This window comes from Toxorhynchites rutilus, chromosome 2 (genome assembly GCF_029784135.1).
Source record: "Toxorhynchites rutilus septentrionalis strain SRP chromosome 2, ASM2978413v1, whole genome shotgun sequence".
Lineage (NCBI taxonomy): Eukaryota > Metazoa > Arthropoda > Insecta > Diptera > Culicidae > Toxorhynchites > Toxorhynchites rutilus.
Genome location: NC_073745.1, coordinates 216970165 through 216994170, shown reverse-complemented (window position 1 = coordinate 216994170; position 24006 = coordinate 216970165). Strand labels below are relative to the sequence as shown.

At 36.8% G+C, this 24006-nt stretch overlaps 1 protein-coding gene across 3 annotated transcripts in view; it reads right to left on the bottom strand.

Moving 5' to 3' along the window:
- Window positions 1–4717: 4717 nt before the first annotated feature.
- LOC129770267 (phospholipase B1, membrane-associated) overlaps window positions 4718–24006 on the bottom strand; it is a 42223-nt gene continuing 22934 nt past the window's right edge. The window contains exons 1-5 of one of the 3 annotated variants that reach the window (XM_055772982.1): window positions 17215–17304; window positions 16579–16747; window positions 5744–6072; window positions 5414–5688; window positions 4718–5351 (exon numbers count right to left, since the gene is read on the bottom strand). In XM_055772982.1, coding sequence (XP_055628957.1) covers window positions 4909–5351; window positions 5414–5688; window positions 5744–6072; window positions 16579–16731 — 1200 coding nt within the window. In that variant the 5' untranslated portion in view covers window positions 16732–16747; window positions 17215–17304 and the 3' untranslated portion in view covers window positions 4718–4908. Of the gene's footprint in view, window positions 5352–5413; window positions 5689–5743; window positions 6073–16578; window positions 16872–17214; window positions 17305–24006 lie in introns of those variants that run through there. The other 2 variants (XM_055772980.1, XM_055772981.1) reach the window with 2 other exon arrangements.

The following is a 24006-nucleotide window of genomic DNA, read 5'->3' as shown; positions in this document are numbered from 1 at the left end:
GTATAAACACCACGAGGAAAGTGAGCATTAAATAAATGCGTGAAAATGAATGAAATAAACTTTTTCTGTCGATTTTCCCTAAAAATACATTTTTAAATGTTTTTTTTTTATTTGGCATAATTCTCTATGTATCTTAAACTCTCAATCTAAGATATTACGTTTTTTTTATCAAATTAGACCTCTTCGCGAGAAAGAATTTCACAGTAAACTTTTGCATGGGTCTGAAAATTGAAAAAATAGTCTTATTCAGAAAACTACTGGCAAGTTATACAAGTGGTCACGAGCTTAAAAATATGGATAAGCAGAAAATATCAAGCAAAATCAGCAACACAGATTCCAATGTAGATTATTTATTTTCTCCGAAGATAAAAAAGATGTTTTAGCTCGGAAATACAGATTTCAATGTGGCAACACTGGCCCGGGCGGCACGTCCACATTTAGTCGGCTTTACCGGGCGGCCAAGGCCGATTGGCGTAATGTGGATGCGTCTTTAGAAAACATGTCATGCGCAACATCGTACATTTCATGGAAATATGGGAGTGATTTGAGAAGTGGATAGTTCAGACGCAAATATGCTCCTTTCGCATTAAAAACATAAAAAAAATTAAATAGACGATTACTTCGTCAAACATGTTGCTTTTCATATATCGCAAAAAATCGTATTGAGCCAATTTCGATTTCTGCAAAAATCTTTTCACTGTTGTTCGAGTATTTTCAAACGCTTCCGATGCTTTGTACAATAATCCGTCCTTGATGGCCTGCGTTGCTTTTTCGAGCTCTTCCTTCTTCCAACGTTATCTGTCCATCCTTTATTTTTAATTCCGCGGCATCTGGAACCAATTAGGTCAAAGAAAAGTCTCAAACCTGTATGACTAATTCACCCCACAGAAGCATGACCATATCACCTCACACAACATGCAAAAATGAATATGGAATTCATTTCATTTATTGTTGTCAAACTTACAGTTCAAATTGTTCCTCTTCTGTAGGCGAACAGAACTTAGCTGCACAATACACGAAAAGTTTGTTCAATCAACGGAAAAAGAAACATTAAAACCAAGATCGACAGACTTATATTTGAGGGGCTTATGGCGGGTTTACATTAGGGAGATCTATAGCTATAGATGGATTTATTCCCGTGAAAATAGGTGTAAACGGTTGAGAATAAATATGATACACTTATTCGAGGTATATATAACTTGAATAAATTCAGCATATGTAAACGCTTGTGAATTTCTCACTGGTGAGAAATCACTAAAGCTGGATGCAGTTCTACTTCAGGTGAATAAATTCATCGAAAATAAGAATATATTCATTATAGAAGTTCTCGCTAGTGTAAACGGTTGATGCGATTTCTATAAATCTCATCATATTTCTTCACATGAATATATCACTAGTCTAAACCCACCCTTAGAATGCAAGGGGTGTAAGTGACTTGATCGAGAAAAGAGAGAGAAAAGAGAGAAAGAGAGAGTCGATGTAGAGAAATCGATGAAATTACTTACACCCCTTTCATTCTAAGCCCCTCATTTCTACAATCAAATTGCTTGCTTTGTTCATGCTACCGTTTCTCTCCACCTGTCGAAATTTACCAAAGTTTTTTCCACGTTGGGTGCATACGGTTCAACAGTAAAAGGAAATGACATTATAAAAAAAACAAGTTTTTTTTTTTTTTTTAATAAATCGTTTATTTTTACAGGCTCAGTTACATAAGAAAAAAAAAAAAAAACCAAGTTAAGCCGTACTTTTTGAGATAAAGGGGTGGCCAAAATCACCCCGTATGTCTAACTCATCCCGACTTACCCTATATTAGATTGTAAGAAACTGCATTTAAGTTGTGGGCTACATGAGTTTTCAAAGATGTAATTGAAGTTCTTCTTACCCCCACCTCCCCTAAGGTTTTTTTTTTTTTTTTTTTTTTTTTTTTTTCTTATTATAGTGATTTTCAACACATTTTGGCTGGTTCGTCACTTTTACTTCCATTTTTGGAAGAATGTCGGGAGTGAGAATTGAACTCGTGATCTCTGCGTGAGAGGTATGGATGTTACCACTACGCCAGAACGCCTCCACGCCCCCTAAGGTGATTCTCCTTACCGAGAGCTCATTAGTCAACAAAACTACTCCAGGGTTTTTATTCTCAATATTTCGAGCTTATTCTCTTGTTTTGGTTTCGATGTCTACTTCATGGGAATATAGCTACCTGTTCTATAATGGTATGCTTGTTGTGATGATTCTTGTTGAAGCTTGTTGAGACTTGTGAAGTTGTCTTTCTTAACTACTTTTTAGCATCATTGCAATGGTACTTACCAGAACTTCATGCTTTTTGATTGGCTTTTTATCATTCGACATTGAAGAAGTCGGCAGCGTATTCCGCGTAAATGACTGCAATCGAATTATTTTGAAGACAGTTATGGTGGCTCGCAGATCTCATTTGTTTTTCTATTATTTATTACTATTCATTAGTTAATAAACGTGAACTATTCTACCCTGGATTCCTCGAGTCAAGAGATATGCACCACGATTGATATGAGGTACAGACTAGGGGGACGTCGCTGATTAATGATCAGTTGCACCCCAATAGGAAGTATCCCATGTCGGCCACACATACATAGTACTGGAGACTGCAACATCCCAATTGTGAGAATCTTTGTAATACTAACCTCGAGCCAACCGCGAGTAATCGGTTACATATTACTAACATAGTCGTAAGACAAAAATTGTCAAAATATTGAACTCCCGGCCCCGTCAGGCTAACGCCATATGTGCCTTAATAAAATATATATTTTGGGAAAAAAAAAGCGAATTTTTAGGAATATTTTGAAGTTATGTCTGTGTTCTATATAATAAGTTCTAGTTAGTATAAAACCACCGACTTTAAACTTTTTATCATTAGCTTTAGCTTTTTTTTAGAACTACAGATACAAAGTACTGAAACGAAATCGTATAACTCAAAATATCATACGTGGTGTAATTTTTTACTACCGGGGAATTTTCAACCATATTAAGACGTGCTAATACCGGTCATCTCTGAGAAGCCGGTGCCGTGATAACGCCAATACTCATGTTTTATCACTTTAAACAAACTCTTGAGTTTGAGTTTCAGAGTTTCATAAGCTTTTTACATCAATCATATAGATTCTCGTTCCTTTGTTTTTTGTGCTTGTTTTTTCATTTGTCTGATCAACTGTGGGGTTCTTATTGTCTGAATGTGTTTTTCCTTAGAATATTATTTTAATTGCAGCTGAGGTAAACTTTAAGATACCCCGTACGTAAAGTTCATCAATTCATATGATTGACTTATATTTTTGCGAGACTTATTTCTATGACACTAATCAGAGATGTTGCTGAGATGATAACTCCCTATAGAAGATTTACCATACTCATCAAATCAACCTGTGAGTATTGATGTCAAAATATCAAATTGGCGAATTACAGTGGATTTATTCCCCTGACCTTTTGCGTTCTATTTTATTCGCTCTATGATTATATGGGGAGAATTAACGTAATTATTTTAAATGATGCAAAACGAAGAACCGGAACTGTTCCAACCTAAGGTCAAATATAATGATCATCGTTTGATAACACCTCGATGATCATGCGGGGCGCTGTTTGTGAAAACTCCATCGGCTTTTCACGTGAATAATGTTATGCTCAGGTAACCCCAAAAAAGTTGTGATAATCTAATACTTTACTAATTTCTAGTGTGCGTCTTCAAAATGTATTGCGAATCGATTCGATAATTCAATTAGTCTAATCGACGATCGCACCTCCACTTGAAAAACGCGCTAAGCCGTTTCAATTAGCATTTGTTTCGCATAATTTTCGACAGTCATTGAGAGTCGAGACTGGCGTTTGCGCGGTGTGCGTGGTTTCGTTTCGTTCCATGTCTTCTTGAGTTCTTTGAGAAAACAAGTTTACGCTATTTTTGGGTTTTGGTTCGAACAGGAGCTGATTGATTATTGACGTTTCATAAATCATAGCACCGGTTTTTTTAAAAATTATAACCGGGCTCTGTATGATTGGCTGTTCTATTATTTGATGTTTTGAACATGAAGGGATGTTTTGAACATCATCAATCGAAACGATCGATGATCAATACTCTCTATTTGTTTAAGTCGATGAGTGTTTTTGGATGAGTATTCTGGATAAGTGATTATATTTCCATAGTGTTGATGATTCATGTGTTGAGACCTTGAATTAAATATAATTATAATTTTCGACAGATGGAGTTGCGAGAACACTGGGAGCGTAATCGAAGATGGTGGTTCTGTATGATGAATTCCGCACCAACTCGCCTCGGAGGGGTCAGCACCCTCTCCCATTTCATCCAAACCTTATAAATGTGGATATCATAGCCAATTGAGTATCTTTGCATACTAAATTTTCATGAGAATCATCCAGACTGTATGTCATCGATCAAAACAAGGCATAAGAACTTGAATGAAATCCTCAACATTCTTAACGATCTGGTAAATATAGCGGATGGAGTGGGACTTACCATTCAAACATTTTCAAGTGGGTTAGTATTGTCGAGTTGCGAACCCACTTCGCTATGCTTCAGTTGTAGTGATAAGCGATCTCCCAAAACGATTTTGTGTTTAGTTTCAGCAACATTTGTTCGAGTTCATTCGGTTCTGGTATATGGTACAGAGCTCAAATCTCGTAACGATAAAAATACATTGAAGTCATCAAAAATGAATGTTGGATTTCCGTTGGAATAATTGATTTATTCGATGATGAATTTATTTCGCCAGATATTCCATAACCTATCTATTGTATTTTTTTACGTATACGAGTTTCACATTTGTAAGTTACCTTGCCTCGTAGTGTCTTATTCAACCAAACGAATATCGACGGTTTTATCACAGTTCACAAATATCACTTTCCATACGAGGGCGAACCCCCTTCCTAGCTATTACCCTGTGTCCTCAAGTATGGCATCTCTGGTGTGGGACACTTGAAATTCGAAAACTCTGGCTCCCAATTGTTGGATTTAGCCCCAACCGGTTCCAGCATGTTGTTCCACAGTGCATTCGCTGCCCGGGCGTAACCCTTTTGACTCAAATGGAAACAATCCATGGATAGGTAGCTGACGTCTGAATCCCCGTTGGGTAGATTCGGTACGGTTATATTTATGATGAACGGCTGAAAAACTACGCTGAAATCTGGTTTGTTTTGAAATTCCTCCCTACCAGCGATATCCTTCTGGAGCTCATTCCAATACTCTATGATTTTCACGTAGCGTTTCTCATTCCGAGCAAATTGGGTAGCCATAAAACAGGGACATTCGAAGATATGTGTGCTGACGCATTCGAGCGGTTTTGCCTTCAGTTTGGTCAGTATGTCAACATCTGGTGGAAAAATTATCTGCAGTTGTAGAATGACACTGATAACAATGCGGAATTGTACTTACTTGGGCTGGCCACAAGATTCACTATCGTGCGGGGTAAGTAATCACGGAACGTTCGCAGTGCCGCCAGAATGTTGTTTTCGTGATATGCCAGGCTCTTCTCCGGTGGATTCAGATAGCAGATATTCGAGCAAAAATCGTTTCCTCCTATAAGAAGTGTTATCAACTTCCAGTGTTTCTCTACGTTCACCTTAGGATCACATAGCATTCGCTTGACTAAATTTTTCGCCTGTTGGGGTATATCTTGGCTCATAGCACCTGCTTCGGCAGTGTTGAAACTACAAGCAAGCAACTTATGAAACAATCGCAAGAAAATATTCACCTCTCTCTTACCGTGACGCTTTCCGAATTGAGATGCCATCCTTGACCGGATAACCGTACAGGTTTGGGTTGAATTCCTTCAAGATGTTCGGTATCGTAAGAAACTGCCTCCAATTACCCTGGCCTCCAATGCTCCAGGACAGACCTTTGTTCTCTACAAAAACCTCTAGGATATTTGTTGCCATCACGCCATTACCTGCGGTAAGTGAATCCCCAATCGCACCCACAATGTCGATGTCTCCCGGTCGCACTTTGTGTGCCGACGTTGGAGCCGGGAAGCTGCGCATTCCGGTGGTGTTACAGAAGAATGGTTGATCAGGTGGGTATTGTGGTTGGATTTTCTAAGAATGATAGGGAATGAATGTAATCTCTGTTCTACGCATCGATGGGTTACACCACTTTGACGCTGGCACATTTATGAGGTTTCGTGAATATTTGAAGATGATAAAGAATATTTTTTTTTAAATATTGCGTTTCATTAAATCTAGTTTCTCAAGCTGATGACTTTTCAAATACCCTAAATGAAATTATTGAAAAAAATATTTTTCGGATTTTGAAATAATTTTACCTAAAAACGTTCTCGAGTTCTGTATAAATTTGTGTTTCACTTGTATGGCAGCCTCCCTCAGAGTGGGGGAGGGGTCTCGTTCTATCATAAGAACTTTTCCCGGTCCCAAAAACCCTTACATACAAATTTTCACGTCGATCAGTTCAGTAACTTCCGAGTTCATAAGAATCAGAAAGACAGACAGACAGACAGACAGACAGAGATCCTATTTTATATAAATTGATTATAAAGTTTATCCATTCGTATAGATGACGTAGCCCGTTTACTTGAAAAAAAGCTGACAATTTTGGTACATACGTATTATGGTACATACGTATCATGAATTTATTATTTCATGATGAAATTTATTCTGAGGTCAATGCAATGGGGGTGAAGTCCCCATTTAACGAGGACAATGAACTGAGGCGGCACCAAGCCACCGAGGTGACGCAATCCGAGTCGGCCGCCGATCTGCCGTAGTAAGCCGTAGTTAGGTCGGACCTGGTGCATCACGTTTGTAACCAGGTAATCAAAATGCATGACATGCATAATTAACCGTGCAAACGTAATGCACCAGGTAAACGTATGCCGTCCGACGCTCGGTAACGCTCGGTTGGACCTTACTAAAGGATCGTCTCCTATGTTTCAAACAAACCGGGTAATCGGTGGAACACAGGTTTGTTTGCGAGAGGCCGCCGCTTCCTACGGCAGGTCGGCGGCCAACTCAGATCGAGTCACCTCGGTGACTTGGTGCCGCCTCAGTTCATTGTCCTCGTTAAATGGGGACTTCGCTCCCCTTACATTCACCTCAGAATAAATTTCATCACGAAATAATAAATTCATGATAAAAACTGCGTTGCGGTGGATAATACGTGAGTACAATTTTTTTCTTATCAATTCTTTTCACATTTTCATGGCATTTATGCTTTTTATTTTTTATGTTAAAATTGCCTGCTTAATTTACGGAATATTCCATAACCCATGTTCATTTTTGAAGGATCTTTTGGTCTTAACGTGCACTACGGAAAGGAATGAAGATGGCATGCCAATTGTACCTACACTTATTTCCAAAAATGATACAGCGAAATCTTCAACATCTTTTTCGAATTTCCTCATTACAATCTCTCATTTTATTTCGTATTTTGGTTGCTCTTTCATGTTCTTTGGTTTAATCTTATTTATTCACAAGATATTCAACAAAACTCATAATCTGATTTGTCTGAATTTTTCCTTCTTCAGTCAGGTAAACATTCGGGTAAATGTCGCATTCTAGTATTTATTATATTCGGGTAAATGTCCATTCGCGTATATGTTGCATTCGGGTATTTGTTATTTTCGAATGAATGTCACTCGGGTATGTGTTACATTCGGGTAAACGCGTTTGCTGGTATTCGGATGAATGGGGCACAACCAATATTGGATCCGTATCCTTTTATTTTGTCATTTTTTTTCATTAAAATTTTTGTTTGCTCTTTTCTTCAAAAATTACCTCGTTCAAAAATTTTTAACTTTTGAACTACTAAACCAATCCAGATCTAAGTGCTGCGGACTCAATCCACTTCATTCTCAAGCAAATTCATGCATGTTTTCAAGCGATTTCTTGCAATAAATTCTCAGACCACCAGAGATGCCAGATTTACAAATATGTTTGTAAATTTACAGACATATCTGTAAAACATTCATCACATCAAAAATATTTGACTCACCATATGACATTTTTCCATAGTTTTAATACAGAAAAGTTATTATATTTAGTATATATCAATACACATGACGTTAGACCAGCGATATTCAACCTGCGGCCCGGCAGTCCTTCTTGTTGGCCCATCTGGTGTGTATGATGTTCGGAACTCATACACATAAGTACTTTTGCCTTGACATCATTGCAGACGAAAAAGAGGATACGGTTATTCACAATTAATGAAAAATTGCATTCTCTGCAGGTAAGGAAAAATCTTGAACGAAAATTGTCTCTGATAATTATTTTCTGTTCTAGACAAGATTGTTTTGCTGAAATGCAAGGAGATTTATCGAAAAATAGTTAAGTTAGGGTCAGGACTATGTCTTCTAAGTATTTAAACAACATCGAATAAAAATTTTCATTCTATTTTCAACAAGTTACATTTGCTTTCGGGTCTGCTTATGACGAAATATGGGTTACTGTTCGATATTGTTACGACAGACATGGTTCATGGCCGTGTGGTGATCTAAAACTTGTATAGCCTTGCATGGCGGATGGAAAATATACACTGCATTTTTTTATAAATAAAAACGACAAGACCGCAAGCCTTGGTGGATGTCCAATATATCAACGGAGAAATACTGTGTTTTATAAAAATTAACAACGCGTATGTTTGTGTATGTGTGTGTATGTATGTATGTGTAGATCGTTGAAACATTTAAACACACTTACAGCACATAAGTTATTAAGTGGTCCAAAAAATCATTTTTTTCCACTTTTTCCCAAAAATGACAAAAATGACAAAAGATGATCGACATATAAAATTGACCTAGCCTTTTATAAAAAAATATTTAACTTGCGAAAAACATAATTATAATTATTGATTGTAGTCGTTTTTTATTTTTTTATGACTTTGGACTAGAGGGCGCTATATATTTTTATATTTTTTCTTGAAAGCTGAGGATTTTTTACACAACATATCTCGATATCAGGGTTGCTATTTTTTCGTTTTTTAGATATGATTTTAAAAAAAAATAATTTTTCCCCATTTGTCCAAAAATAACTTTCTGCAAAAAATCATAACATTTGAACTACTGAACCGATTTAGATGATCGATATATTAAATTGAAGCCAATAAGCAAAATTCACACTTGCGGGAAGATTGGATTTTAGTAGCATAGGTCTAGTTTAGTCACATATGAATATTGATCGAAGACTTAAAACATGTTAAATTTACAAAATTCTAACTTAAAAACGATAATTATAGCATCTCTGATATCGAGATATGTTAAGTAAATACTCCTCAGCTTTCCATAAAAAATATAAAAAAATATAGCGCTCCTATCTTTAACCGAGAAAACTATGAAAAACTAACTCAATCCATAATTACAAAAACAAAATTCAATTTTTTCGCACAAGTAATATTTTTTCAAAGAAAAATAACTCATAAGCTTCAATTTTATATGTCGATGATATGAATCGGTCCAATAGTTCGAAAGTTATGACTTTTTGTAGTGGGAAAAATGGAGAAAAATTGTTTTTCGAACCATCGATTAGTTTTGCAAAATCATATTTCTAAAACGAAAAAAATAGCATCTCTGAAATCGAGATATTTTATGCAAAAATTCTCAGCTTTCAATCCATATTAAAAATAGTATCCATATTATATGCAAGTTAAATATTTCTCAATTAAAGCTCATTGGCTTAAATTTGATATGTCGATCATCTAAATCGGTTGAGTGGTTCGAAAGTTATAAATTTTTGAAAAAAGTCATTTTGGGAAAAAGTGGAAAAAATGATTTTTGGGATCACCCTAAAATGGAAATGGGCACCCTAATGACAAATTAAAAAAATACGAGTTTAATGTTTTGCGATAAAGAACAAAATTACCACTCTTGACGAAGAGCTGAGAACCACTATATTAGTTTGGCATGGAATGGCTGTATATATATATATACAGAATACAATCTTACGTGCATCGTGATGTACAAAGTATTGAAGAATAAGTGAAAATTAACGTTAAAAGACATTTCTATAGATCTGCACACTTTTACAGACTTTTCCACATTTTTAACAGACATTCACATGTTTTTACAGACTTTTTTTTAAAAATCATCTGGCAGCTCTTCCTTCCACTTTTTATCGAATATTTCCAAATCGCAGGAGTAAACATTTACGTGACTCTGACTTTGTTTGTTTTTATTACGTTCGGAAAAACGTTATGACAAAGAGAGGGGACATTAAAAATGCGTTGCTCAGTGAAAGGCTGAGATGCTCTTTTAGAGATGCAATGGTTAATTAAACAATTGACGGAAAAATGTAGTTCGTTCATTTTATAATTTTACTTATTTTTGCCCTTGACAACAATACCTCTTTTATAGTGTTGATTATCATAAGAAAAATAACACTCCTGATCGTTGGATCTCTTTTGACATTTCAATTGGATATTTTTTGACAGCCGTTTTGATTCAGTCCGCACTACCTAGATCCAGATGATCGACAAATCAAATTAAAGCCAATTAGCTAGCCTTTTTTGGAAACAAACAGAAAGTTTAGATTTTGTTTTCGATTGCATTTGTTTTTTTATAGTTCAAATGCTCTCGGGATCAAGGGCGCTATAATTTTCTCTCGAAGGCTGAGATTTTTTTACATAACATGGTTTTTGAGTTATGATTTTTTAAATCTAACCGATAGTTCCAAAAATCATTTTACTCCTTTTTTCCAAAAAAGATTTTTTTCAAAAATCAATAACTTTTGAACTACTGGACCGATTCAGATTATTGACATATCAAATTGAAGCCAATGCACAATGGTCCAAGAAGAGCATTTTTCGCAAATTTTCATCTAGAGCTCGACAGTTATTCTCTAGACAAAGCTGTTACATATGATAGAGCGCTCATTTTTTGTTGTCAAAAAACCTAATTGCTACTGTAATAAAGGTTAGGTAATTGGCTTTAATCTAATATGTCGATCTTTTGAATCAATAATTACGAAAACAAAATCCAAATTTTCTGCAAATATAAGGCTTGCTTATTGGCTTTAATTTAATATGTCGATCATCTTAATTGGTCCAGTAGTTCCGCCAAACCGATATAGTGGTTCTCAGATTTCCATGAAAAATGGTAGTTTTGTTTTTTATTGCAAAATATAAATCAGTATTTTTTTTATTTTGTCATTAGGGTAACCATTCCATTTTAGGGTTGTCCGAAAAATCATTTTTTACAACTTTTCCCCACAAACGACTTCTTTCAAAAACTTCAAATATATCAAATTTAAGCCAATGAGCTAGCCTTCTTTGAAAAAATATCACACGTGTGGTAAGACTGGATTCTAGTCGCATAGGTCTAGTCTAGTCACATAGGAATATTTAACGAAGTCTTAAAACATGTTAAATTTGAAACATCATATCTCAAAAACGAAAAAAAAAATCTGATATCGAGATATGCTATGTAGAAAATCATCAGCTTCCCATAATTTAACTATATTTAACCGAGAAAACTAGGAAAAACTGACTCAATCAATATTTACAAAAACGAAAATCAAAATTTTTCCCAAATATTTTTTCAAAGAAAACTAACTCATAAGCTTCAGTTTGATATGTGATCATCTGAATCGGTTCAGTAGTTCAGAAGTTATAAATTTTTGTGATGGAAAAAATATAAAAAAATTGTTTTTTCGAACCATAACTTTGGAAAATCATATCTTAAAAATAAAAATAGCATAGCATAATTCATTTTTCGAACCACCCTAAAATGGAGTTGGTCACCCTAGCGAAAAACAAAAAAAAATGCGGGTCTACTATTTTGTGACGAAGAACAAAATTATAATACGGCATATTAATTGTGCCTACGCTTACCGGTAAATGTATCATTCGGGTATTTGTTGCATTTGGGCACATGTGTGCAGTCGGGTAAATGTTGCATTCGGGTATTTGTTAAATTCAGGTAAATGTGAATGGGTGAATGAATGCATTTATTACATTCGGGTAAATGTGCTTCGGATAAACGTGTTTTGGGTGAATGGTGTTCGGGTAAATGTTACACAACCCTCAAAATAAACCACCCCTCTCGATAGTTTTTTGCATGGTCTTATTGGAAAACCTTTCTCATTTAACAAAATTCAATGTACACTGGTGCCGCACAGTGATCCCTGACAAAATTTAGGCAGCCAAAACCAAAAAAATGAAGTTGCATAAAAACACAAAAATCTTACAGTCCCTTATTCTAAGATGTTCAAGGCATCTAGGATCACGTGTTTCACCCCATTCCGCGCGCGCATCATTGCTCTGGCAACGCGATAAGATACCAGCTCGCCGGTGCCACTATTTCCCGTGTGTTTTTCTAACATGTGTTTTGGTGATGTTATTATACGAATTTTTTTTGGCTCATTATGTTTCTTGAAGCATTTTTAACGGAGAATTTACATTTGTTGTCAGTTTCAAAATTCGGTTGGTTGTAGTATGTGTTAACTCCACACAAGGTATGTACTATTTTGGAAGTTTAATTTTGCTTCGGATGGACTTATAAAATATGCCCCGCATTTCCCCGCAAAACTTTTTTGATGAAAGTGTTCCTCAAAGTGTCTTTTATCACTCAGCACCGTTTTTACCCTAACTCCCCCCTTTTGGATTTTTTCTCAATATTAACCCGAAATCATTCCATGCCAAACCGATATAGTGGTTCTCAGATTTTCGAGAAAAGTGATAGTTTTGTTCTTTATCGCAAAACATTAGACCCTTATTTTTTTTTTCAGTAGGGTGACCATTTCCATTTTAGGAATGTCCGAATAATCAACTTTTTCCTCTTTTTTCCAAAAAAATATTTTTTTCAAAAATTCATAACTTTCGAACTACTGAACCGATTCAGATTATCGACATATCAAATTAAATCCAATCACCTGGTATTTTTTGAAAAAATACATCTGCAGAAAATTCGAAATTTGTTCTCGTTATTATTGATTGTATTCGTTTTTTATTGTTTTCATAGTCTCGGGACCGAGGGCGCTATATTTTTTCATATTTTTTTCTGAAAAGCTGAGGATTTTTCACATAATATATGTTGAAACCAGAGAGGCGTTTTTTTTCGTTTTTGAGTTATGATTTTTCAAAGTTAATCGATGGTTCAAAAAATATTTTTTTCCTCTTTTTGTTTTTTGGTGAAACCGAGTTGAAAAACGAACTCTGCGTTTCCGAAAACCCCAGTCTGCCAAAAATTGGGTTTTTCTGAGTTTTGGCCGCCTAAATTTTCTCAGGGACCACTGTGTGCCGTGGTAAACTCACCAAAACGAAGATATAAATTATTAAAATTTTTGAAAATTGAATGCTTTGTAAAATCGTGACCAAACTATATCTATAACGTTTTATCCTAGGACTAACCGTTCTCGATTTTCAACCATTTTTCATAGTGAAAATAATGTTGGGGGAATTTCTATACAATGTCGGAACCTTAGCAGGATTGCTATGATAAAATCTGTGTTTTTGATCTGAAAAATCTTTTTATCTTAGTTTTTTCTCAAAAAATCTGTATTGAAATTTGTATAAAATTTGTAAGTCCAATTTTAAAGCAAAGTCAATTTTCGATGCTTTAGTATCATTGATTGGCATAGTTTTTATTGATTATTGATGGTATCCACGTAAAGCCAGCAAATATATACCCTGTTACCACATTGAAATATGTATTTCCGAGCTATTTTTTTTTATCTGTTGAGAAAATAATAAATATGTATTGGAATCTTTATTGCGGTTTTTGCACCTGATAACTTTTGCGTTAGATTTACGTACGAAGTAATAATCTCATACTTGTAGTAAAGTGTATATATTCTGCTTATCCATATTTTTAAGCTCGTGTATAGCTTGCTTGCTTTTTAAGCTGGTATAGCTAGCCAATAGTTTTCTGAATAATACTATTTTTCAATTTTCAGGCTTAGGCAAAAATTTTACTATGCAATTCTATCTCGCACAGATATCTAATTTGATAAAAAATGTGTAATGTCTTAGATCAAGGCCTATGGCCCCATGGCCTAGTGGTAAGCGTTGCGCTTGCCAAGATGGGCGCTTCGGGTTCGATTCCCATTCGGGTCAGAAATTCTATCGTCATAGATCGTTTTTCTGGCTGGCACTGGTAAAGGGGAACTGTCTAGGGTGTGGTGGGATGAGCATTGGGCGTTGCCAGTCCCCAAGAAAAGTCACAAAAACCCGGAAACAGCTCCTCTAAGCGAATTGACGCCGCTATAAGCGTCTTTGCCCAGTCCTGGTGGTACTCGGGACGTTAAGCAGCAGTATCTCGATGGTCCTCCTGCGAGATAGTGGGGTTGGTCGCAGGACTTGTAAGCCGCACCACTAAAACACCAAGAAACGAACGATACACAAGAAGATTTGAACCGGACTAATCAACACAGACCCAGGCGACGAAAACGGACTAACGATTGGAAACTCGGGACGTGGAATTGTCGATCTCTCAATTTCATCGGAAGCACTCGTGTGCTTTCCGAACTATTGAAACACCGCAAGTTTGACATCGTAGCGCTGCAGGAAGTGTGTTGGAGAGGATCTAAAGTACGAACATTTCGCGATGGTCATACCATCTACCAGAGCTGCGGCAACACTCACGAGCTAGGTACAGCTTTCATCGTGTTGGGCAATATGAAGAAGCGAGTGATTGGTTGGTGGCCAATCAACCCAAAAATGTGCAGATTGAGGATTAAGGGCCGATTCTTCAACATCAGCATCATTAACGTGCACAGCCCTCACCTTGCAAGTCCCGATGATGACAAAGACGAATTCTACGCGCAGCTGGAACGCGAATACGAACGCTGCCCAAAACATGACATCAAGATCATCATCGGAGATTTCAATGCCCAAATCGGTAAAGAGCAGGAGTTCAAATCTGTAAACGGTCTAAGACTCATCGATTTCGCCACCTCTATAAATATGGCCGTACGCAGTACCTTCTTCCAACACAAATTCCTCCACCAATACACCTGGAGGTCACCAAATCAAACACAATCTCAGATCGACCATGTTCTGATAGACGGCCGACATTTCTCGGACATACCTGATGTCAGAACCTATCGAGGCGCTAACATCGACTCGGACCACTACCTAGTGATGGTTAAGATTCGCCCAAAACTCTCCGTTGTGAACAACATTCGGTACCGATGCCCGCGACGGTACAATCTTACGCGACTGAAACAAGCAGATGTCGCCAAAAACTACGCACATTCGCTTGAACCTGCGCTGCCGGAAGAGGACCAAATTAACGATGCTCCTCTTGAGGACTGTTGGAGCATGATTAAAACAGCCATAAACAGCGTAGCGGAGAACATCCTAGGACAAGTGGAACGAAGCCGACGGTACGAGTGGTTCGATGAGGAGTGTCAACAAGTGTTACAGGAGAAGAACGCTGCGCGGGAGCTCATGCAGCGTCAAGCTACCCGTCAGAACGTGGAACGATATAGACAAAAGCGGAGACAGCAAACCCAACTCTTCCGGGAAATGAAGCGCCGCCAGGAAGAGGAGGAGTGTGAAGAACTCGAACAACTGCACCGTTCTCATGAGACGCGAAAGTCCTGCCAGAAACTCAATGCATCCCGAAAAGGCATCGTGCCGCGAGCAGAAATGTGTCGGAATAAGGATGGGAGTATACTGACGAATGAACGTGATGTGACCGAAAGGTGGAGGCAGCACTTCGAAAACACCTGAATGGCGTACAGGCAGAGGACCAAAATGACGATGGAAGCGATTACGTTGGTGCAGTAAATAATGAAGATGTAAGGTGTTGAAATTATTCAAATTTTTATGTTTTTTAACGATTTTCTTTAAAGGGGAATTATGATCATGGATTGACCAACTCTGATCATGGTTTGCCCAAAAAATGATCATGGTTTGTCCGGTTTTAGAAATCTCCATTTTTGAATGAAAACATTCGAATTTACAAGTAGATGTTGCATTTATCATTGCTTGAGTTTAATGTCATCATATTGATTCATTAATAATTTAGGCTTTCTTCAGAATATTTCCTTTCCTTGGGCATTTTAAAAGTGTTACCCTCAACACACTGAACACAGAGAAACTTTATTTCTGCTATGTGCGAAGGACACAATCAATAAACTGCAGCGCGCCAAGCGGTTGCCATAGAAATCATGAAATTTAATTGGACAACTCATGATCAGAATTGAGTTCATCAAAATGCGTTAATTTAATGGTTTAGCTATTTAAATCTGATACAAATGGTTTGCAAGCATGATGTTTACTATAATTATAAATGTTATAATCCCGAAAAGGTCTGAATGCGTGCTAAATAATCATCTGGTGATCGATTAAAAGTTGGCTCGAATGAGGGGCGCATTGACACAAATGGAAGGTGTATTTTATAATCCTTCAAAAAATGTGATTCCGTAAAAATATACTATAAAACTATTGTAAAACATGACGAAGACGATTTTATTTATATGTTTTGAAACATTCGATTACCTTATTTGACAAAGGAGCGCTGAATTAGAGCATTCAAAAAAGTGGGCAAACCATGATTATTTTTTCGACTGGACAATCCAAAATCATTTACCTCACTCAATTTTCTGAGTGCCAAGGTGATGTAACTCAATAAGATAAGCGATACTTACCCCTCGTATGAGGTTGATTTTGAATTTGTTTGCATCTTCTCCGGTTGTGCCGATGAAATTCAGTGCAACGTCGCGAAGGGCTCGGAACTTTTCCAAAAACAGTGGTGAGTCCAGCGAGGTAACTTGGGCCTGGCAGTGGCAGTGATGTATCATGAGCAGCAGTATTTGACTAAAACCAAGTGTTCGGATAAGTACATGCCGGCAGAAGTACATTGTGCTGACGATAGGAGTTTGGGCAATTATTCTCGTGCAGCTCTCTTAACCAAGCAAGTGCATGAAGCTGTTAGGGATTACTAGACAAAATATTTACAGTGTTAATTTTATAATGATTTCGTGCTGAATTTCATTTTATTTCGTTCAATTGTATAATTTACTAGGAATACCGAATTCTAGAATTTGGAAATGTGACTGGCAAAACTTGGAAAAAAACAATGATATTAAAATTCACATGCCGCGAATGTGTCGTTTTCAGTATTCGGAACACGTTTAGTTGAAAGTGAGAATGAGTTCAATCAAGCTATCGCGGTGCAAATTCCCCTTTGTAATACACATTTGTGTTAGGAATTTGCTACCCTTAATGAAGATATACGACAATTATGCATACTTCAAGTTCAAGGCTAAAACTCTGACACTTACAAGCGATTTATTTCCCCACCTTCTGTTTCCACTTGATTGAGGATATCTTGTGGGATTATTCACAGGAAATAAGCGGGACAAAACACTTCTCTTCGTGTCAGCTGATGACACCTTGGATAATCGGAAAGAACAGCGCGTGGCTCAGTCTCTTCATCGATGGTCTCGATGATCGCTAACTTTGCGTATGAACATAATGAATATGTTAGAATTTTAAAGAGAGTTTAGTGTTTCGGTTTCGTAATAATCTATGACAGTAATGAAAAATAATATATTGGAATTATTTTCCATAAGAGGTGTGATGTCACATCAGCCATTCTCGCCTTGCACGAATCAATGCGCTCCGTTCGGTTTATAATACTGAGTATCACCGCATCTGTGCAAATGTCCTGTGAAGCATTCATCACTCACATCTGTGAACCTGGAAGTCTCTCATTATTGAAGGCTGCTAGTCAAGCCGGAGAAAATAGCCATGCGATATTATGACGAGCACAATGCACTCACAAATGCGATTGACAGTTATGATATCCATTCTTCCTATCTTTCAATAATCTCACTGTTCTATTATGGTTTAAGACATCTTCCGTGATATTGTAGAATAAAGAAGAAACAACATTAGGGGAATCCCGTCTTTTTCGTAATTTAAATATTCCCATTTCTTTATGAGTGGTGTTACTCTAACCAGTTTAGTGAGCATACGTACTAAAAAGTACAATAATAACTCATAAACAGAAATTTAATAAACATGTTGACATGAAATCGACCTTCAAATGTAATTGACGCTTCCCGAAGCGCCACCTTGGAAAGCCTTGGAAAGAAGCCATCTGTGTGAAAACATGGTTCATCTTCAATCCGATAAAATTCCAATTAAACCTGCCTGCCGTGTACTGAGGGCAATAGGTCGATTTAATGATTTAAATAACGCTTTGGTTCATGACCACTCTCTCCTATTTGTTATACGTGTAGAATTTCATAACACATTTCATAAGTTTTTTTGGGATTCAGATCGATTCAAAAGAAGCGAAAACCGGTTCATTGTATAGCAGATGAGATCTCGGCATGGCGATTTGTTGCTGAGTACATGTGCTAGTCTCTAAATCATTCAAAGTTCTCTAAATCATTCAAATGTAACTTCTTCTCAGTCATTATTGAATAACTGTTTCCCTCGTATTTGCTTTCATGTAAGCTCACATCACGTTTTTAATCGGTTGCCCATTCATCTTTGATGAGACGAAGCTGCTTATTACTACACTAAACGCCACGCCAGTAGTGGCATAGGTAGAGTGTCAAGTTCAAGTTTGCGCTACGCAAATTTGCCGTAACGGCTACCACAATTACCATGAAGTTTCAATTTCCGCGTCGTCTGGCGCTTGGCGTTTTCCCTCGAAATTCGTGTCAGATCTTATTTCAATTACCAGCTCTCTGCGCACTAAGTACAGAAAGCTGGTAATTGAGAGAAACAACAGATCTTAGCGGCGTCGAAATATTGCTGCTCAAGCGGTTCTCTGTACTGCGAGGCGTGCAATGCGCAATCTTTTATTCAACACGTCGCGTGTGCATCCACTGCCGCAAATGCGAACATTTTTTTTTATCCATTACTGGGAGCTGCTAGTGTAAACTGCGTTGAGGACTTCATGTAGAACATATGCTGCTTCTCTAATGAATTATAGCGCTCGACACGTTGAAGATATTACCGGAGGTGTGTGCCTCATTAGCGACGAAGAGGAAGATGTTTGTTATTCCACTCCGCGCGTGTGTTGTACGTTGTCGATAAGCAAACTTGATTCTGTATATGACTAATGATTTTATAACGATGTGTGATTTGAACAAAATGGTTTTGCGCAGACTGCTCTTCAGATTGGGACTCAGATCCAGATTCATTCATTGATTGGGTTTCAGATCCAGATTCATTCTGGAAAGATGATTTGGTGATAGGTTTTTGGGTTTCACACCAGACAAAGATATATACAGTATGTCAATGATGTTTTGGAACTGATGGTGAAAATGAACTTTTACACTGATTATTTTAATGTGTTACACCCCAAATATTGGTTAAGCTTAAAATTGTCTTTTCTATGGTTTTTTGGTGTATGAGTCCAAATTAGTTTTTGTTCAACCTGGTTCTGTTTATTGTCGTTAGATTAAAATTTATTTTGCTATGTAATAGTTGCATAAAATGCTAACCTAAGCATTCGATGACAAAATCATTGAGCAGCGTCGAGTGACATGATTATCACTTCATTCGAAAGACAAAATATCTACGAGTTATATGCCTTGCAAGCAAACTGCTGATACACCCAAAATTAGCTTTTAGCATATGTTTTGGCAACCCAATTTATTACATTAAAAGAGCCTAAACATAACAGCTACTCCCGCATACTGGAACAGGTCGGACTCGATTGCATACAATTAAAAAATAATAATTTTTATTTCAAACAGAGTCCGAATCAGAGAAAAAGTTTAATAAATCAGTCGTTGTTGAAATTTGAACATACGCGTAAAAGGATTTTTCCACCAGATCTGATCCTCTATCACCCCCTGAAAAAAATACGGATTTTTTATATGAGGGAGATTTTTTATGACTTTGATTCAAAAATTAAAAAAACGAATAAAATATGTATAAAAAACAAATAACATTTTTTTTATTCGATTATACAGTGTCGATAAAAACATACATAAAAATGATATACAGGGCGGACTCGATTATATACAGTCTCTTCAAGCAAAAAAAAAAGAAAGTAACAAAACTTAAAAAAAATACAGTTCTTCAATCGATTTATAATGATTTATTGGCATTGTTCGAAAAAAAATAACATCCGTAGGCAGGGTTGCCAACTATAATTTTACAAAATCAGGAAGAATGAAAATAACAATCAGAATAAATCAGGATAACTCATAGTGGGTTGTCCGAAAAGTTAATGTCGATTTTTGGGAAAACAAAAACATAATTTTCAATCAAAGCATTATAATTTAATTTTATATCCATGGTCCTGTTTCACAATCTTTCGCCATCTTTCACACAACTTGAATATTCTATCCTCTTAGAACATGTTTGCTTCCTCGTCCATAACTGCTGCGAGCCATACATGTGAGAAACAGGTTGCTTGGTTGTAGCTCATAATGCAGAATCCATTCCAAATCCCACCAGAAACAGAGTATATCTTCGTTCGGGCGAAGTCCGGATATGTAAAAGAATTAATAAGCATGATATAAATCCTCGCATAAGCGTAATCGATTGATTGCAGAGAAATCAATATTGAAATCTTCACTAAATTCATCATCCATACTTTGGAATGAATGAGGAAAGCACATCAGCAGTGAAAGACTTGCTGATTTTTTTTCTAATTTAATCATTAAAGTTGATTCTACTTTGAATCAGACGAACAAATAACATATAAAATCTTTTTATATTGACTGTGGATTTTAAATTTTTTTCCTTGAGTAGCTTTACACTCTTAAACGTATTTTTACACTAATAACTCTGGGGATATATCTACACACATTATCTTCAATAAAGCAATGTTCTTCCTCGTTGTAATTTCATAAATTCAACAGACAATCTGGTTTCATAAATGTTTCTAGCACTGTTTTGGAAAGCCACGAAACAATTGAGGGAAGAGTATAAAAAAGTTAAGTACAGCTTTGTGTCTGGAGAATTTAACTTAATGTAAGAACCGGAGAACTATCATGACAGAACCGGAGAACTATCATTGACATGGAAACCAGTATATTTATTACGAATAATATAAAGAGTACAAAAATCAGGAAAAATCAGGATCATTTCAGAAAAATCAGGTGAAATTGAGTGTTCGTCAGGATATCAGGGAGCATGCTAAAAAGTCTGGGAAATCCTGAAAAATCAGGAAGGTTGGCATCTCTGTCCGTAGGTAATTCAGCATTCAGATTTCTAAAGATAATTTTGTTTTTTCACCATTCAGTATAAATGTGACAAAAATCAGCTTGAAGCTTGCAGAATATTTACCCCAAAGGTTTAATGAAAAAGCCTCTGTTCTTTTTTTTATATGTATGTTTTGTCCCAGATTAACAAATAGAATCGTTTGTTCCAGGCTGAAAACCCTGAATTCACCATGCTACATGAAGAGCTGAATGATTTTTATTTGATCATTCTCACTAATATCTGCAGGATTAGTGGACAAAAATTAGATGCCTAAAAATTTTATTAAACATTGTGGTAACATGTATGGTATGTATGTGATAGTATGCAATCTAGATTCAGAAACAAATTTAAATGTAGTTTTTGTAAATAAATGAGGATATTTTTCATGCTAATGAAATGGATTTTGCTCTACAACGAATATTTTCGATGGTACAGATTTTTGGAAGAAAAAAATTATAGGAGGTTGTGTTCAAGACACGACCGCCTTGTTGACGTAGAACTACGCTGTAGTTTAATTCAAGTCGCTTGTTTATAGCTGCGGATATTATTTTATAATGTCACGAAAATTTTGAAATAACCATTCTACCATTTTGGTCGTCCTGAAATGTTTTTTTTAAATTGTAGAATCATTTGACGATAATTGTTTGATAATTCATTCTTGTGCTCGCAGAATAATACATGCTCGAGATAAGTGCAGCTAACATCCTTAGTGGAGAAAGTATTGCTACTGGCAAGCGAAACCAAGTCACTGACAAAATAGAACATTTATTTTCCTGGTGAGCTGACGATAGCCTAGCTTGATGATTCCCCACACAATTGGGTAACTCAGAACCTTAATGCAATGGCGTCTGTTTGATGCAATGATTGCAATGCCAGAGACATCAGCGAGTGAGTAATTTGGTCGCGTCCACAGCCACAGTCCTCAGCTCAAAAAACGAAGACATGTGATGACGCAAAACAAGGAAGAACAAGCGATATTCATTGTTTTGAATACAGAACGATACTGAAAGTTCGCCTTCCTTCTTTGCTTGAGACTTTAAACTTCTTCAGTTCATTCGTCTCTAACCTTCAAAAAAGCCCTCGGAAAACTTTACTTTGTCCATAATATTACTCCACCACCCTTCTTTTTCTTCTTCTTCTTCTTCTTCTTCTTCAATGGCACTAACGTTCCTAGAGGAACTTCGCCGTCTCAACGTAGTATTACTTGCGTCATTTTTATTAGTACTTAGTTGAGATTTCTATGCCAAACAATACGCCTTGAGTGCATTCTGAGTGGCAAGCTCTAGAATACGCGTGACCACAGTGCAAGTCGGAGGAAATTTCTTTGACGAAAAATTCCCCCGATCAGTACGGGAATCGAACCCGAACACCCGACATGTTAGTTGTGACGCTAACCACTCGGCCACGGGAGCACACTACTTCTCCACCTCCACCAGTTCAGCTCGCCCAGCAACGATGTTGTTCAGTCGATTTCCTCACGAAGAATGAAAGTTTGCCTCAGCGAGATCCTCTGTTTATACAAGTATTCCTCTTAGTTCTTCTTCTTTTCCTTTGTTCACGGAGACTTTACATCTTACGATTTACGTTCGCGGCGAAAATAGTTATTAACGTCAACTTTATTTCATAAAAACGTGACCAGTTTTCTGATTTGGCACCCTTAATGAACGACGTAGTTCTACGTCAAAAGTACCGATGAGAGAAATTTTGGACCCCTCTGGTACAGATAAAAATGTGGCAACACTGACTGTAGCAATAAAAGAGTAATTTGAGCGAGCGAAACAAAAGACACATTGCAAATAAGCACGCATTAAACCTTTCCCCATACTTTGCCACATGCATGGCCCAGACCGGGACGGACATAGATTCACGTTTATGCTCTTCTTTTTACACCTAGAAAACACTTTCCAACTTCATTTTATAATGAGGTGTAATATTAGTACGCATTTATGCATCAGCACCAGAAGCTATGTGGATAGCGTGGTCGTGTAAAACAGCCTTGCATTCCAGCCGGCGCCGGTTCGATCCCCGTTGACATCGTTTGGACTTTCTTTGGGTACAATCCCAGTCTGACAGAAAGAGATGTCTGCTCCCATACATACAAATATTTTAAAGCTTTTGAAAAAGGTGCTTTTATTTGTTCAATTCACCCTTCAGCACACGAACAGCCATTTTTTCTTTCTCATTCACATCTACCTTGTAGGTTCAGCGTTTTAAGGTGACGGTGGAAGCTAGCCACAAATGGCTGCCACAATGGTGCTCATTTCTTTCATCTGACACCCTCACCCCTCGCCCGAAAATCAATAATTTTGCGAAACAGTGTGAAGAAAATTATTGTTTTTGCATGCTTTCCATCAAGTAATATCAACCAAACTCTAATCGATTACTCACAAGATATTAAATTTTCATCTGCTGTCGCACTGTATAGTGAAAAACGTCGGAAAACTCAAACTAGTGCTCTGAAAGTTAAATTTTCATTTTTCATTTTTCGGCAATGGTTTCGTTTGTATTGGTGAAAGCATCGTTATTTTTTCGACACTGATGCCAGACAACATCATCGAAAAAGGCTATAAGAACCACTCAATAAAATGTTATTCCTGAGTCATAGCGTTTCATGTCATGAAAATCAATAGAATAAAATTGAGGGGCATAGAATGAAAGGGGTGTAAGTGATTTGATCGATTTCTCTACATCGACTCTCTCTTTTGGTCATAACTTAGCTGCAAACTCATTCTCGGCTGTAATTAACACTGTGGAAGATAGGTCAAAACCTTATCTATTCTCCTCGCCACTAGCCCGTCGGTTTTATATTTTCTTGTTGGTTAATGAATCAGAAAGGGGCGGGACTTTCAATGCAATTTTGAAAGACAAACCAGGGGCGAATGGATTCTCTGTGTTTG